Source organism: Ambystoma mexicanum, chromosome 1q, assembly GCF_040938575.1.
Source record: "Ambystoma mexicanum isolate Mex_15411 chromosome 1q, UKY_AmexF1_1, whole genome shotgun sequence".
NCBI classification, from domain to species: domain Eukaryota; kingdom Metazoa; phylum Chordata; class Amphibia; order Caudata; family Ambystomatidae; genus Ambystoma; species Ambystoma mexicanum.
In genome coordinates this window covers 933737063-933754478 of record NC_090922.1, presented here as the reverse complement: position 1 = coordinate 933754478, position 17416 = coordinate 933737063, and the positions used below count along the sequence as shown (strand labels likewise).

Here is a 17416-nt window from a genome sequence, read left to right as displayed (position 1 = left end):
AGAATACAAAATCACCCACAGACTAATTAAATCTCGCTTTTTCTTATCAGATTTGAAATCACATTTAAATATTTTAACTAAGACCTAGGTCCACTCACAACCACTACTCACCTAACAGGCTGGGTGTCTTTACCTGGCCCCCCGCCTCCCATGTTTTCTCCCCTGGTTTCATCTACTAGAGCGGATTGTATAATGTTTTCATCTTTCTACCAAAAGGGAATTTATTGGCCAGTTATGTACCACGAAAATCATTCCTTGAAAGCTGAAACCAACACTGAATGCATCAAAGTAAATATTTCATGGAGTTCATTTCAACTCAATCTGCTTGATTAAAAGGGAGCCATTTTGTAATGATTTGAAATACTTTTTTTATGGCATCATAACAAACTCGGAGATTAAAGTATTTTCACAGTCCATCACAGCAGGCTACTTATCAGTCTCCACACAGTAGACTTTGAACCTTCCACCTCTGAAAATAAACACAGGTTTCCTGGAACATAGGTGTGCCTTATAAAACAATATATACAAAGGGGTAAACCGGCTGATTTATTTAATGTGTATTAAAACATTATTCAATTTTAAGAGGGTCATTTGAGAACAAGATATGCACTTTATACAAACTGGATAAGGTTATTGTACAGAGCTAAACAGTTTTGAATCTGCAAACATATATAAACAAAAAGCATATCAAATTTAAAACAAAACATGCCTTGAGAATATTTACTAAAGTAAGACATTCCAGCTATTAGAACATCCATTGTATGGATAATTGGCCAGTGCAAATCGAACAGCACCACAAATACACCAGTACAGCTTGACAAAATGAAACACTAGACAAAATATCTTGCACAGAAAATGTCCAAAAAGGTATGGCTTCAGGAACTTGTACAGTTGGATAGATTCTCTTTTTTTTTGTATATCTTCATACAACTGTGAATCGTAGTGTTATTAAAAAATAAAAGGCTCTAGGGTGCCCGTCTATGTACATAGAAATGTTGCTCATAAGCCACAGTCAAATTGTTTAGATGCTAAGTGTGCTCAGTTGTTTCTCTGCAGAAAGGCTAATAGCACTGATGAAACATAAGTGAAGGAAGGGCAAAAACAAGATTACATTTTTCGTCTGAACTCTGAAATCACTTTTAGAAATCACAATCCTTCCTTGTGTTTTATCATTCTTCAGCATTGAACAAAAATTCATCAGAAAGCGCAAGTCAATGCGCAACGGTTTTGAATGACGACTCGAGCACAACAATGTATTGAACTGAAGGGCATTCTAAATACCTGCTGTGCGCACAAAAAACTGAGCAGCTTATACCTTTGGATATTTATAACATACCCAGATTCCCATTTATACAGTATGCACAATACATGCAAGTTACTTTACATCCTTTGCCGGAAATGGTTTAATACCACAAAAAGGCCACAATTAATTAACATTTTGTAGATTTCTGATCTGCATAAGGCACTTTGGAATACAATTTACATTAACGTTTATAAATAGGCTAAACATAATTTCTGTAAATTGCTCCCAAAGATGCCTGCTTAATTACTTTTTAGTATTATTGGGCTATTCAACACAAAAAAATAAATCACAATATATGATTTACAATATGCATAAACTGTATGTACAGATTATTTACAAGCTTCACGTTGTACATGTCTGAGGTTGAAGTAATACTATGGTGTTTGAATTACATGCTCAATTACCAATAACTAGAGGTCTATGTCCATCTGCCGATGTCTTGAAGGCCTAAATAAGGCAAGCCATTAAAAATGTTCAAGTTACAGGCGATAATTTTCTCTCCCTTTTGAAAAATAATTTGTATGCTGGCCTTTTTAAACCAGTGATAGTTTGTAGAATAAAAGTCATTCTTTCATAGGAAACTTCACAACTTTCCTGGAAAGTAAGCCGATGGAGCAGAAGGTATTCCAGTTTTGCTAGTGGTTTGTGCTGCTGTCATTGTCGATGACTTCTGATGCTCTGAAAATATGAGAAAAATGTACATTGGATAAATACTTAATGGAATATTAACCAGTACTGTATCTTACGTTTTGGTTGGCTACTGACACAAACATTTATCTTAGTTGCCACACGGTAGCAAATATTTTCTACTTCCATCCTTACAAACTGCAAATCATATTCCAAATTCATGGTGGCCTTTTTTGCCAGCTTGCATCCACTGCCACCAATATAATGCATATCCTTGAGTCTTTATAACATCAAAATAGCTAAAGAAAAAATCATTTTAAAACATACAAGTGCTTGCATGGTGACAGGCACATTCCGGCGATGGGCAATAGATCTATTTCATATTTTTAAGCATCACATGAGGCATTGTTTTCACACAAATATATAACATGCATATTGAGAATTATTAGCACCATACACTTCAGCACATTGTGCCCTATAATGCAGCGTTTATATGTTGTATCGCTCTGCATCCGGTCAACAAGCCTTCAATGTACAATACTACAAGTACCATATAGATTGTATTTTCAATGGGATCAATCTTTTTTATGCAGGTATATACCAAGTCTGCATTAACACAAAGGTGCCCCAAATCTCTCAATATAAAACAAAATCCTATCAAGTAAAATAGGCATGGTTTATTCACTTATTCCATTCTTGGATTGAGGGTTACACAAAATGGCAAAATTAATCCAATATAGAGTCTGCTAGGTGAGGCTGAGAAGACCAGTTGCCATCTCCCTATGGTTGGACCATTCTGCAGTTTCCACTCCAACACTATTGCTTTCCTAAAAAAACACTATAATCAGATTCTTTTCACTGCCATTATATCTAGAACAGAAATTCCTCAGAATAGTTAGAATGTTGCTGATGTCAGGAGAGTACACTTTATAGCTCCTTCCAGTGTTCGGACCCCAAAACAATTTAAAACTAGGACATACCCACCATGTGACCCATAGTTCCCCTATTATTGCTAATCTCTTTAAAAACCCAGCTAGGTCCTCAATCCATATTGGAATGTTGTTGGGGAATAGGAGCTTTGGTAAAATATTTTAAATGCTACTCTTCTTAAAGCATTTCTTCTCCAATGTCTCCCAAACATACAATTGTCAATATGGTTCTCCTGTGTGCGTTTATCGAGAGATATTTGTACAGCCCAATAATACATCAATCAGTCTGGGAATGCAAACGCCAACTCAATTGTTTGATGGGCTAAAGTATCTCTGCTGGTTTGTGCCTTCATACAAACTTGCTAAACGGCATGCCCAGTCCAGTGAGCACTTGAGCTGGAATATCAACTGGTGTCATTTGTCCAGTTAAGTACATTTTAAGTATGTTGATCCTTTTTGTTATCAATAAGGTAAGCTAGCCCTTCTTGTTCTCCTTATTTTTGGGTACTATAGGGGTGTAGTTAAAGGGAAACATGGCAAGCATTACTTGCCCTGTTATTGTCTTTCTGTGGCTTGGATCTGCTTACAGTCACATGCTTTGCTCTGCATAATCTGCTGTGAGAAACGAGGATTCTCACCCACAAGTCCCCGGGGATCCGTCATCCAGGTGGCCAGGACACAGCCATCGCTTTTCAATCAAGTTCAATCAAGTTCCTGGGGGTGGACCAGTGCGGGAGGATCATCTGGGTGAGGAGTCTTCAGGGAGTGGAACAGGGACACTGAATGGTGAGGCGCGGTATCCCCTTCCCTGTAACACCTTTACCCCATCCTACCTGGTAGGATATTTAGGAACTCTACCCCCACCCCCTTTTACAACACAAACACTTTCTCATGGACAGCCCGCTTTAAGGGAAAACAGAATAACACCCGAGTCGTGTACCTGATCTTTCCGAATAGTAAGGTCAGGCAATTATCACTCACACCTGACTTCCATTACACGTCCCCACACGGATACAAGGCAGAGCACGAGAGCACATTTTGAGCGAGGCAAAACACACAAAGAAACGGCAGTTTCGAGACGGTAGCTGAGCAAGAGAGGCAAAACCGAAGGGGACCGTAAGGAGGGAAATTCCCTTGACCTTTCCGACAAGGAACCGTGACTTTCCCGAGATCTCGAGAATAGAAAGTGTAAGACCAGGAAACCAGGCTCAAGAATCCTGCATGGTCTGCCGGAGATACCCGGGGCCCTCCCACGTAAATAATCAAGGGGGGTGGGAGAGAATCACCAGGCGCCATGGTACTGTGCCTGGCTCCAAGAACAGTAAAGTCAAAACAGCCAGTGAGTTGGAGAGACCGATACAAGACAAACATTGTTAAAATGTGTGTGATAAGAGACACAAGTGAAGTTGAACTGCTGATGAGTGATTGAACTTTAAAGCAAGCTACAATACCATTGATGTGGTGGTACGATGCCACTTGTGTGCTCAATCGAAGGTCTCTTTACGGTATCCAGCTGCGAAGTGACGAAAGCAGATACATTTGGTCTGAGCCCAGTGTTAGGCAGAATCCTCTGCAGTACCCTTAGGGAACACTACATACAATTAAGTCTACAAATGGTAGTACAATTTCACCTTTGGTACAAGCTCGTACTACACAGTTATAGTGGTAGCAGTAGCGGAGCAGCCAGACTTAGCTCAAGAGCAAATGAGCAGTAATAGGGATTACACCAAGGACTACAATTACTGTGACTCAAGCAAACACTGACTCAAGGGTTCAGGTTAAAAAATATAATTACATTTATATTAAACCATCTGTTCCCAAAACACTTCACGTCTATTAAACAAAACCACACACTAAATATACCGCACACAACCAATTCCTTTGGTTCAGGTCAATTCAACGTAAGTACATTGGGATTTGACAGACCGGTGTTGTGAAACAAAAGACGTTACCGGGGTTTAAGCAGCGCTCACTTTTTGACAGTAATGACAGTTCGATCTTACGAAAGAAAAGCGTACCGGCGGAAAGAGTTGTAACTGTAATCAAAACACATTTAGCACATTGAATAAAAACCAAGGAATAGGGGATAACAAAAAAATCATAGGCAATACTTTTGTCAAGGCACCCAAATCAGAGGACATGTTCTAACAGAAAGGTAAAGTCAATAGGCCTGCGCCAGTGTCAAATGGAGCAGGGCTCTGTTGTCGAGGATCACACGAATAGAACAGTTCGAGATTTAACGTTGCCAGGAGTACTTGGATATTGTCAAAGGGAGGCAAAAGTTATAAGAGGGAAGAAAGAAAGGACAAGCCTTCGGCAAGGAAAAGGTTTCACCCCGATTCCTTAAGGCCGGACGGAGAGAACGACCAAATGGACACAGTACCTTATTCGAATGAAGAAAGCTGGTGCCACAGCAGTTGTTCCTGGTAGTTACTGCAGACTCACAGTTCCTGGAGCTTTAGTCATGGGGACGAGAAGGAGGACTCTGGAGCGATCTGCACTACCCAGGGATGAGGGCAGCAGCAGCAAAGCAACAGTGAATAAAAGGTGTGCTCCTTTAAAACAGGAGAGGGCTATTCTGATGGCTATCTGGACCACTACAGCTTCATGCAGCGATTTCGACCCAGGAGAGGATTCTCTGGCTGTAGAAAGGTGAGCTGGTTGATCCCACCAAGCTCAAGGGAAGAAGACTCCGGACTGGATCTTCTCTGTTGTTGGAGGGTAGATCGCTCAGGACTGCAGTAGGGCTTCACCGGGACTCGGGAGTTGCAGCAGCCGTCTTCTTCTCCGCTTCTCTTCATTTCTTGTAGTTCCAGTGGCGACTCGGGACTCCCAGCCCAAGAGTCCGGCCGTTTATACCAAAATCCCCCATTCACACAGCCTGGCTGTCAATCACACAGCAGGGGGGTTGTCCAGCCCCGACAACCACATCAGCCAATGGACACAAAGTGAGACTTGGGTCTCCAAGGAGACCCTGTGCAGGGGGTTACTAAACCCCTCCTTCACATTCAGTCCACCTAGACACCCAGATGCCAAAGGAGGGTTTCTTCGCAGAAGCCCGCCAAAGGACGGCGAACAAAGAAGGCAAACCTGGTTTGCCGCACAAAGTAAAACACAAGAAGGATGTTAACACAAAGAAATAGCGACTAAACCCGACCAGAGCCAAAATAAAAGATATTTGGTGAAGCGGGTTTATGTTCGCGGCTAACACAATAGCCTAAATCAGTACCACGTTTATATACTATAACCGCGGTAGAAAGGTTAGGGTAGGTACCACTGCCACCAACCAAGTCTTAGTGTTAAGGGAGCGAAACAAGGCTCCAGGAGGTACAGACAAAAAGGGGTCAGAGTTAACCCTTTCCAATACTCCATGTAAGATGGGGTGTACTGGGTCTGTAGGTTAAATGACTACATAAAGTAAATGGCAACTTTACCTGTTTCTGGGGGACAGTAGTCAGCCCCAGAAAAATGGAGTCAGGGGTAAGTCTTAGAGACAACCCTGTGTCACTGCACTGAAGGTGCTGTGTAACACACACAAAGTTGGGCTCATGGGGTGGTGTGGCTCCAGAGCCCAAGATCACACAAAAAGTAGAAATACACATGGCAAAACACATGTAAGAGTGGGAAAAAGGTTCACACTCTTACCAGGTGAAAAATATAAACCCCAGAAATCCAGCAAAGCTGCTGAGGGACTCACTAGGTAAGGGAAATTAGCCATAAATGAGAACACGGACCGTAAATTTACCCCTGATTGGCCATATTTTGCCCGGTGGTACATGCCATGTGTATACATCCTCCATCCCATGCTAAATCTACCGAGATTTCTACGTAATTCTCAGGGTCTGATGGGGGAATTGTGGTGGTGCCTGGCGGGTGAAGGCGTTGCTCTATTGCAACATGCGTGACTTGTCAAGGTCATCTGTTTGGACCGCACTATCTTTTGTACCATGTGGAGCACTCTATAACCCAATTGATGGCATCATCATTGAGCTGCTGGGCACTGATTTGGCACATTATCAGTGCCTCATCTGGCAAGTACGGACGATCACCAACACGAACACTATCACGGGAACCAGTAGTTACACAATCGCCCCCAACCAGGATGGTGCCCAAGAAAAAAGGTAATCAAACCAGTCATTCTTTTGTATGCCAGCTTCTGTTTGCATGTGCGTGCCAAGAGTGTGCAGGGCCCCCATCTGTGTGAGGGACCCATTATCTGCATTGTTTGGAGGTAGAGCTGTGCAGCAAGAAACGCCAATCGTGTGGCACACACTTCCCTCGATTTCCATTAGAAAGTAATAAATAAGGGTTCTGCAGTGCCATTAGTCTGATGGAACGCAGTGTCATTCGCCAGCTGTATCACCTCCCACGGGACAATCTGGAGCCATTTGGCGTTCGTAGCTGCTTGTATTCCGGGCACCAAGAGCGATGCAAAGAAAGTCTCTTCCTTGCTATAGAGTCTATATTGATCTGTTATTTCTTTGAGCAGCTGTGATGAGTCTTGAGATAAAGAATTGGACCTCCTTTTCTGCACAGTTTTTCTTTCTTTTTCTGCTCTGGTAGAATACAGAATACAGGGGGCGGTACTGGAATCATTGTGGGGGCATCAGTCATTGGTGCTGTCATTAGGGGTGAGCAAGCCCTGGGTTCCCACTATTCAGGGATCACATGGAGAGCTGAGTGCAACGTGGTCAGCGAGCATGTGCCCCTCCATGATGGCGGGAGGGCTAGAAACAAGCTACATAAGATGGGCTCCCAACATCTGTTATCGCACTCAAACAGTAATATATTGTGAAACGAAGAAGACGACAAAGGCATGTGGTGAACACAGAACGTTGGGATAAAGAAAGAATTGCAATCAATAATACGAAACCTAAACCAGTTTAGTGTTACCTTTTCGCACAGATGTATGAAGAAACCACTAGTCCTTATAAATTGGAGTACATGATAGGGAGCATTGTATAGATCAAAGACTTAATACATCACTAGTTAGCGTGGTATGGTGATAACACATGATGACTAAAAAACGCCAATGCGAAAGGTAAAGTCCCATGGGTGTTAGCAGTGCAAAGTAAATGTACCTTCAATAAATAAATAATAAAAAAGGCACTTGTAAATATATACAACAAAACAATAGAACACATAAAAAGTCAAACAGGTTTGGGCTTAAATCAGGTTGAGTACACTGTCTGATAATCTAGTGTGCAAATTCGGTTGGTGTATCAGACTACGAAGGGAGTGATTCCAGAGGCGGATCACTGCCTGTGTAGGATGACTTTGAAATAGATCTCATTAAGCAGAAACGCCTGCTGACCACAGACCCGACTGCTGTACCCTTCTTGGGATCTGGAATGTACAGCGTCCTGTTGAATTTGCTGTTGGCCCCCACAAACACTTCCTTTATTGTAAAAACAGTTTATATTCTTCCTGCATCTGCACTTGCACTGGCTTTTCCATTGCCTCGATCCATGTGAGTTTTGCCACATGCTCATTCCAGTACTGACTGCAGACGTCGTTCACCTTTGCGAGAACCTCTTCCCCAAATCCCACCAGCCCTCCTGCCATGCAGCTCATTGTAGTCTCTTGCCATCTGCTTGCCACAATCTTCACAACCGCTGCACACTTTTGGGGACATTGTAGTTGATATGTGTCCATTATCTCAAGTTGCATGCTTCAGTGCTGGAAAATACTTTGCAATCTGCTCCAGGTCAGATGGACTAAACATTGGGCCTCCAAAATCAGAGTTTCTTGTGGCATTAGTACCTTGGGGGGCTACCGAGTGTGGTATCAAGGAACAGACATAACTCCCATTAACCCTCTTTTCCCCACTGAGTTCATGTCTGCGTACCAACTATTGCTTAATTCTGGATGGTGTGCATCTTGTCACCAACAGGCACTTTTCTCCTAGAAGTAGTGTCCCGCTATCGGGCCCGAATCTAATCCCAGTGAGATGTGCTGACTGTCACAACTCCGAACCAGGCAATAAATGTAGAAATTCAAATAAGAACAGACAAGTCTGCCCTTCCGTATCAATGGCTAAAGTGCCCTGCCTGTCTGCTAACATGTATGAGGACCAGGATGCTTTAGTGAAAAAGTGTATACACTGGTTCACGCACTCTAAGGGGTGCCTCTCAATAATTATAGAGGACAGTGTTAGATGTATCAGGTTGCCAACCCCGATCCCTACTTATCTAACATCAGGCCCTATTCATAAGGTAAGGGTTAGCGGACCAGTGGGGAAGGGTCCATAAACATCTAGAATGTGGAGGTAACAAGGCCAGGAGGCATGTGACCTCGAAGGGGTAGGCCGACTGGATCCTGGTAATGATAGCACATCTAAGCTACTGGGGTAGAAACTTGCATCATAGAACATAGCGGGCTGGCAAGGGTTCTTGATGATTCCGATTGGAATATCTTTTTTAAAGGCCATCAGGTGATGCTCCTGCAGGAAACATGGCCAATAGAAAATATCCCGCTCCAGGGGTACCAATTGCTCTCCATCCTGGCCACCAAAGGCATTAAAGGAAGGCCAAGTGACGGCCTTCAAATATGGTATAGATGTCAATTTAGGCTGGAAAGTGGCACAATGTCAGACAAACACCCCTGATCTCAAACAGCTATCTATACGAACAAACGAGGGTGTAACTATGTTTCTGTATAATAATTATACTAGGCCCTCTGGATTACAGGAGATGGCAACATTGGAAAGACTGCAGGAATTAGCATTCTTACATTGTGGGACAGATGACCCCGCTAAGCTACATTTACAAATAATCACCATCTCGGGACATGCCCATAAGTCAGTTAAGTGGGCTAAAATCCTTAAACAAGTGGTAAAACCCGCTATGTATGCAGCAATTCTAAATAATCTGGGTGCTATATGTGAGGAGGGGTTCCGCCCTGGAAATGGTGCGCAAGTTTGAATGTCTGAATTATAAACTGATCCCATACATTTCAGCTCCATCAGGTCAAATCAAGAAGACTACAAAGGGAGCTGGTACAACGATTCTTGTAATGAGGCCAAAAAAAAAAGAATTGTGGCCTGTATTACAAATGGTTCCAAAGTGGATACAGAGAATAGACTCCTCATGGTTGAGTATAAAACACTCACAGCCACCAAAAAGAGAGTTCACCTTCAATCAGTGGATCATTCTCTCAAATGCCCTTGAGGATGGAGACAATGTCCTGTTCTGGAAGATGATTGCAGATCGCGAACTAAATGGGGACTAGATATTAAATTGCTGTATTCCAGCCGATTCTTCGCGGTCCCATTTTTCATAGTTATACATGGGCGAGAAAAGAAGACTAAGCCAATAACGGGAAATAGAAACTTCTTTATAGTACAAGGTGGAAAAAAGTTGAGGTCCCAAAAAGGTGGGACGGTGGCAGGGTCAGACCTTATCCCTATCAATTTACATATGGAGGAGGACAGAGTGTCGGCCCCAGTATTGTGTAAGAACTTCAATGCCATAGCTGACCTTTGGAGAGTACCATCTTCCAGGTAAAAAGCCCTCATTGTCCTGATTTAAAAAAAAAAGGCAGCAGGGATTCCCCAGCCAATTACCTCCTTATATCATTGCTGGACAGCACAGGCAACATTTTCGGGAAGGTCAGGCTGAACGGCTTGCAAGAATGGGCGGACTCTAACAATGTAATTAGTGACCTTCAAGCCAGCTTCAGGAGGAACAGGGGCACGAGAGATCAGTGTTTCATGATCTCCTTGACGGTTCAAAAATACATAGCCCTCAAGAAAGTGAAGTTGTATGCAGTATTTTTGGACCGCAGGGCGCCATTTGAAGGGACATCTAGGAACACTATGGCATATATTATCATCATCACGGAATGCCCCCCCAAACCTCCCAGAGCTGGTTGTGATTATCTAGGCACTCTACTCTGAGAATCAGGCTGTGGTTCGCTTCGGCGTTGGTGGTGAAGTAACATCCCCATTCGATATCAATATGGGTGTAAGGCAGGGGTGCGAGCTGGCACCCCTGATTTTCAGCGCATATGTACAGGAGATCATTGATGCATTATTGAAGGGGGGCCTGGAATGCCCAAAGATGGGTGTCGGAAAATACCCAGCCCTATTCTATGCTGACGACGAGGTGATCTTTGCTACTTCCCCTCAAGGACTGAAGGCCACGCTAGAAGTCTTCCTGAGCAAATATAACAAATTAATGTTGAAGTTGAATACAGAGAAGACAAAAGGTGATGGTCTTCAGGCTACAGTTTATCAAGTATTGCCCCTTGCAAATCAAAGTTAATGACATATTCTTAGAACAAGTGGAGTACTTTGATTATTCAGGGGTTAGATTTTAGGAGAATGGCGCTGATCTGCCATGATTGTAAAGGTAAGCATTACTCTGGGGAAATATAGCGGGCCACCAAGTCTTTTTTTTAACAAATATGGTGCTGGTGTTATTTCCCCAGCACTTGATTTGTATAAAAATCAGGCCCTCCCCATCTGCATCTACAGTGATGTGAGAGTGCTGGGGTATTAGATATCTTGGAACATACGTTTTTAAAACAGCAGTTAATACTCCCTCAGAACTCCCCATCTGCACTTGTTCACTTGGAGCTTGGCATATTACTGGTCGTGAGCTATTTTACTTAAAGCTAGCGGTGTACTGGATCAGATTATGGCGTACAGAGGGCCTGGAAAAATATTGGGAGGCATTGAAACACCTTTTGACCCCGGGGGGATGCAAGAACGCAAGATGGGTCTCACATGTAAGGAATATTTTGCTTGCCCTGGAGAGAGTAGAGCTTGGGATGACCCCCGGGAACAAGATAGTCAGACGCTCATTAAAGTCAAACGATGGCTACCGCTAGGTCAGCAGTATGCCTGGTTGGGAAAGCCTTAATACTAAAATCGGGATCAGCATATCTAAGTTATAAAAGAGGACCTGGATTTGCAAACTATCTAGATTTTATTGTGCCACCATTTGAGAGGTCACTGTTTGTCCGTCTTAGGCTGGGGAATTCTTTAGCATTCTTTACAAGAAAAGAAAGTGGCACCGGCAAAGGTGAATGCCCTCTATGTGGGGCTGAAAGCAAAACAGTGATCCATTTCTTTCTGCTATGTATTAAGACTCAAGTTGAGACGTATTTATCTGAGACCAATTAGAAGGATGGCTGGGATCCGTATTGCTGTTGAAGCTATGAACCTCCTTACATACTCCCTGGCTTTGCATGTTGTTTTCGCAAAAGCCCGCTATTTACACAGAGCTTGGATGCAAAGAACAAGGACCATACACCAGGTAGACCCCTAAAGTGTGGAATAAGAAAGCGCATGACGATAAGATGCGTTTATTTGTATACGGGCAATGTGTTAAGAATCTGGTATCCTTTTCTGCGAGCATGCTCTCCTCGCACAATCTCTTTTACTGTATATTTGTGTTATTTATGACTTTTGTGTGATTGGTGTATAACACCTTTTAAATTGTTCCATTATGTCTTATGAACTTTGTTATTATTTTTAACTTTTGTAACCCGATCGTAAATTAACTTTATGTGCGTTTTCTGTGCTTGAACGTTTTGCACTGAATAAAAGGTGTTTAACTGACTTGCTATTAGGATCAGATGACAGTTTGCACACTTTAACTTGTGCAACACCTTCGACACTAAGGGGATCAGCGGGAATGTGTAAATAGGCTAATCATCTAAAGGGAGGAGGAATCAGTCTCCCTGGGAATCCATGCCCCTTCCCTTCTGAAAAGAAAACCATGTGCATTTACTTGTCAGTCCAGCATCAGAGTTCCCCATGGCAAAAACATCAGCGTCAAAACCCCCCATGCAGTTCCCGTTCATGGGGAGCGTGGAAAGATTGTCTCAAGATGTGATCCCTGACATTCTCCTCCCCATCCAGGTGGGAGGACATGAGGAAAATGGAGTGTTGTAGACACCAGTCCCTAATTTGAAGGGCTAATAGGAAAAGGGGATGAAGGGGAGTGATCTTGTGCCACCCCGATAGTTTATATAAAATATCTGACATGTTGTCAGTGTACAACAACACGTGAAGACCCTTCAGATGGGGCCAGAAAGTCTTCATCACCAGCAAGATGGCTTTCAGTTCCATTACATTTACGTGGTGAAGCCATTCTTCCGGATCCCAGAGGTCGTGGATTTCCCACCAATCCATCACTACTCCCCAACCAGAAAGACTCTAATGCCACTGTATGGAACCTCAAATCAGCTAGTCTTCTGGGTATAGGGGTTTCCATTGACAACGCAAGTAAGACATACGTTTGTCCATTCCTTTGGTAATAACCTCTGTGTGGAGCTTAAACCGAACAATACGACTTTCTACTTATAGTGAACATTGTGAATAACGAAGCACATACTTTGTGGGCCTTACAGACTGGTATGTGCATGTATTAATCCTCCTGATATAGTGCACACACCTAATCTATCATTGACAACAGAATCTGCCCTGATGTGAGTGACCATACTGAATTTCTCTGTTGAAGGATATTCGTTGAAGTTGGACAGATCTAGGATAGTTCTCAACTCTACTTGGCCCTTCAGAAAAGTGAAGAAATGCAAGAACTAACCTTGTGATGAAAACTCCAGTCGAATATGCTGTATGGGTTTTAACTTCAGCAGCCTCTGAAGTCCATCTAAGACATTTGATAAACATTTTTAGGGGTAGGTAAGATAGCCTGTGGAATGGGAGAAAACATCTGAAACCGCTCCTCCCTACCAATAAAGTCCAGGGGTCGGAAGGAACAAGTTACTTACCTGTAACTGTTGTTCTCCAGCATGGGTCTGGCATGGATTCACATGCTCATGAATATTCCCTGTCGTCAGGCTGGGAATCCTCGGTAAAAGAAAAAATCAGTTTAGTTTCTGAACTTTCTTTCTCCTAATAACAAATCACTGGTCTCTGGGTCATACTGCCCCCATCCAATGACTGCCCTCTACCTAAGCCCCTCCTCAGGCAGCCATCTTCAGATTTGGTAGCACGTAAAGTGTCAGTAGGACCAAGAGAAGAGCCGCAGAGGGGTAGCATGTGAATCCATGCCAGACCCATGCTGGAGAACAGCAGTTACAGGTAAGTAACTTGTTCCTTCTCCAGCATGGGGTCTGGCATGGATTCACATATACAAGAATGCATAGCAGTACACACATGCACAACCACGGGAGGTGGCAAGGCTCAACATTAAGCATTTCAACAGAACATTAAGCATCTCTTACATCCTCACCAGGCTCACCTTCAAGCGAACAGGATGCGCAGCACTGCTTGGCCGACTCTGGACTCCTCCCTGGAATCCCGGTGACGCAGTAGAATCTGGTGAAGGTGTGCGTCGACCTCCATGTAGCAGCCCTGCAGATGTCCAGCAGGGGTACGCCAGACAGGAACGCCGTAGTTGCAGCGACCCCTCTGTCCGAATGAGCTCTCGGACGGCCAGGCAACGGTTGGGTTTGCCAACCGGTGACCGTGTGTGATGCAGCCGGAGAGCACCTGTAAATGGAGGCCTTGGAGAGGGCCTTCCCCTGATTCACAGGGACAAAGTTCACAAACAGCTGTGACGTCTTCCGAAAACTCTTCGTGTGGTCCACGTAGAACGTCAGCGCTCTAGCCACATCCAGCGAGTGCGAAGTCCTCTCAGCCGGCGACGAAGGCGACGGGAAGAAAACAGGTAGCACCAAGGGCTCGTTGAGATGGAAGTCCGACAGTACCTTGGGCATGAAGGAGGGGTGCATCCTGAGCACTATCCTTGTCTGGTGGAACGTCAGGTCTGGCGGTGTTACGCTCACCTGGCTCCCACAGGGGCGTCGGTCGGACCCGGACTGCTGAGGTCTCCACCCACGTGATGCCTAGTGCAGCGATGACTGACTAGATCTGCCCTCCTAATCTTGTCTGCTTGACCCGTAGAAATATTCTCCTACAAGTGCAGAGATGATTTAGCCACTTGTGGATTCAAGTGATAGCTCCCCCACTGTCCTCCCCACTAATCACCTCTGTGCCCTCTCAGCAATCTCACCTTATATTCTTGAAGGATGAGCCCTGCATCCTGCAAAGCATGCAGGGGCGCGTTGATGACCAGTTACTTCACTGGCCTGAAGATATTGGAAGAGTTGTAGACGAATCCTGACTCCAAAAGGTCCTGGCGAAGAGCCGTAAGTATATAGTTCGTAAGAGTTCAAAATGTCTGGAATTCACTCCTGCCCAGTTCCTCTTTTATCTTGCAACTTTGACCCAATAAGAAGATTGACTGCTGAAAGCGCTGCGGTAAAAGTCTGTTACCCAACACTGTCTGGTAAATAATGCCAAGGGTTAAACTTGCTGCTTTCTCCTTTTCTTACAGGTGCAGCATAAGAAGATGTGGCGTGTTGATTAATACCTCCGGCGGTAAAATCAGGTAAGCATATGGCGGCTAAAGAGATTGTCTCCGTCTGTTCTCTCTTCCCACCTTGTTGTTTCTTGTCCCCCTTAGGTGCCGGAATTCGGCGATGTAAAGATGGAGACAGCGCCGGATCGAAGAAATGCTGCGTGGAACGGTGAGTATGGTGCGGCGCTGCTGCTGCGATGCGACGCTTTTAAAACAAAGTCTTTCCTCTGGTTTGAAGATGCGATGAATCCGGAATCAGGTAAGAAATCAGGTAATACTCTTGTTCTAACCTTTGCTTCTTTCCTTCTTTCTAGGTGCTCCAGGTTCGAGGCGGGCGTGGCAGAAGGCTGGAAGCTGCTGCTGGCACGGTGAACGTTACGCTGCTGGATTCATTTCAATTTCACGCGAAGCATGTGCTGCTCTTCGGGCGTGGTTTAAATAGCCTCCAAAGTAGTCCGAGGTAGGTATTCCTCCCCGACCACACCCGAGTAACAAAATAGTCTGTAAGGTAAAGTAGTCCCTTCTAGGCCTCACATAGGTTTGGATCTTCTTGCAGCATGGTCTGCATCAGGTAAGTGTGCACCTATGAGCCTGGCGCCTATGGTGCCAGGACTGATGTCCCATATGAGCCTGGCACCATATGCGCCAGGACTGAACCCAGACAGCCCCTAACAGGGGTTGCTGGGTTTTCTCAAGGCAACATGCCTGCTCCCGGGGCTGATGGACGTGGTCTGGATGCCCGGGGGTATGCATCATGACAGGCGGTTTACAGAAGAGGGTCTGGATCTCTTCGTCGTGCTGAGGTGATGGCCGCAAAAACCAGCATCTTCCACTATAGGAATTTCAGGGGTGCCGAATGCAAAGGCTCGAATGGCGGACCCATGAGCCTAGTCAGCACCACTTTGAGCTCCCACGCCGAGGAGTGTCGGTCGAGGCTCCTCCGGTTCCTCTTCAACCTGCTGCTCCTCATCGGCTCCACCCTCGCTCCCTACGTCTGCCCTGGCCTCCTCAAACTTCTTGTTCAGGACAGCCTTGATGAGAGATAGCTCGTCCTTGGAGGAGGTATCTGAGTCCGCTAGGACTACCTCGCACCCGCCCCCCCCCTTCCTTCTCGGTCTGAGGCTTCACTGGGGTCTTTTCGATCGGTTGGAAAGACAATTCCCTCTGGGATGGCAGGGAAACTCTAGGCCATCTCTACAGGGGTCGCCTCTGCGGGCTTCCCCAGGGACGCCACGACTCCCTCAACACCCTCAAGCCGGGTGAATCTGGGCCTTCACGACCTTAGGCGCGTCGGAGGCCTTCACTGTGGGGGGAGGGTCACTGCCTCGCTCCCCCTTGGCTTTCTCCGCCCGGATCGACAGGGGCTTCTCCCAAAGGTTACCCGGGTTCTCCGACTTCCTTTTCACCGAGCCAGAGCGTTGGCTTGTGGTTGGCTGCGTGGGTGACATTGCGCCCGGCCTGGCAGCCGAGGAGCCTGAACCAAAGCCACTCCTGGTGCCCGCGGACTCGCGGTGCTTTGTCTTCTGTTGGGCCCCTGTCACCGGAGCGCCCTCAAAGGTCTTAGAAGACCGCTCGGACTTCTTCTCACCTGCTGCCGGGCTCTTCGCCTCCAGCCAGTCAGCGAGTCATTTGACGGTCCTTCATGGTCCGGACGGACATGTTCTTGCAGAACGCACAGTTCTCCTCCAGGTGCAACTTGTCGGAGTGCAGGCAGGAGAGACACAGAGTGCTCATCCTCCTTGAAGACGTTCTGTAGTCCAAATCCTGGGCAGTTCCTGAACGGTTTGGATCCAACGGGCGTCGAGTCTCCTTTGTCCTGAGCCATGACCATGCGGGGTAGGCCTCAAAGATCTTCCAGAATACTCCAAGAAGTGAGATTCGATGAAAAATCGCCCTTGAGGGGCGTAGAAAATTACGAAACGGGTCCCCGTTAATCAGAAGATGAATCGGTGGAGCTTGAGGCTCGAGTATGACCGAAAAATGAGAGTAAACTCTTTGAAAAAACACAACACGCAATAAAAGCTCGAGAGCTAAGCACGAGGACTCCCAACACTTGAACGTGCGGTAAAAATCTGAAGATGGCTGCCTGAGGAGGGGCTTACATAGAGGACAGTTATTGGCTGTGGGCAGTATGACCCAGAGACCACTGATTGGTTTTTTTTTTTAAATTATTTTTATTCAAACAAAACAACAATACAACAAAACATATATAAAAACTTTCA

General features: G+C 45.1%; 1 protein-coding gene across 2 annotated transcripts in view; it reads right to left on the bottom strand.

Moving 5' to 3' along the window:
- Positions 1-523: 523 nt before the first annotated feature.
- SASS6 (SAS-6 centriolar assembly protein) overlaps positions 524-17416 on the bottom strand; it is a 1114399-nt gene continuing 1097506 nt past the window's right edge. For both annotated transcript variants that reach the window (XM_069641586.1, XM_069641587.1), the window contains exon 17: positions 524-1981. In XM_069641586.1, coding sequence (XP_069497687.1) covers positions 1887-1981 — 95 coding nt within the window. In that variant the 3' untranslated portion in view covers positions 524-1886. The remainder of the gene's footprint in view (positions 1982-17416) is intronic.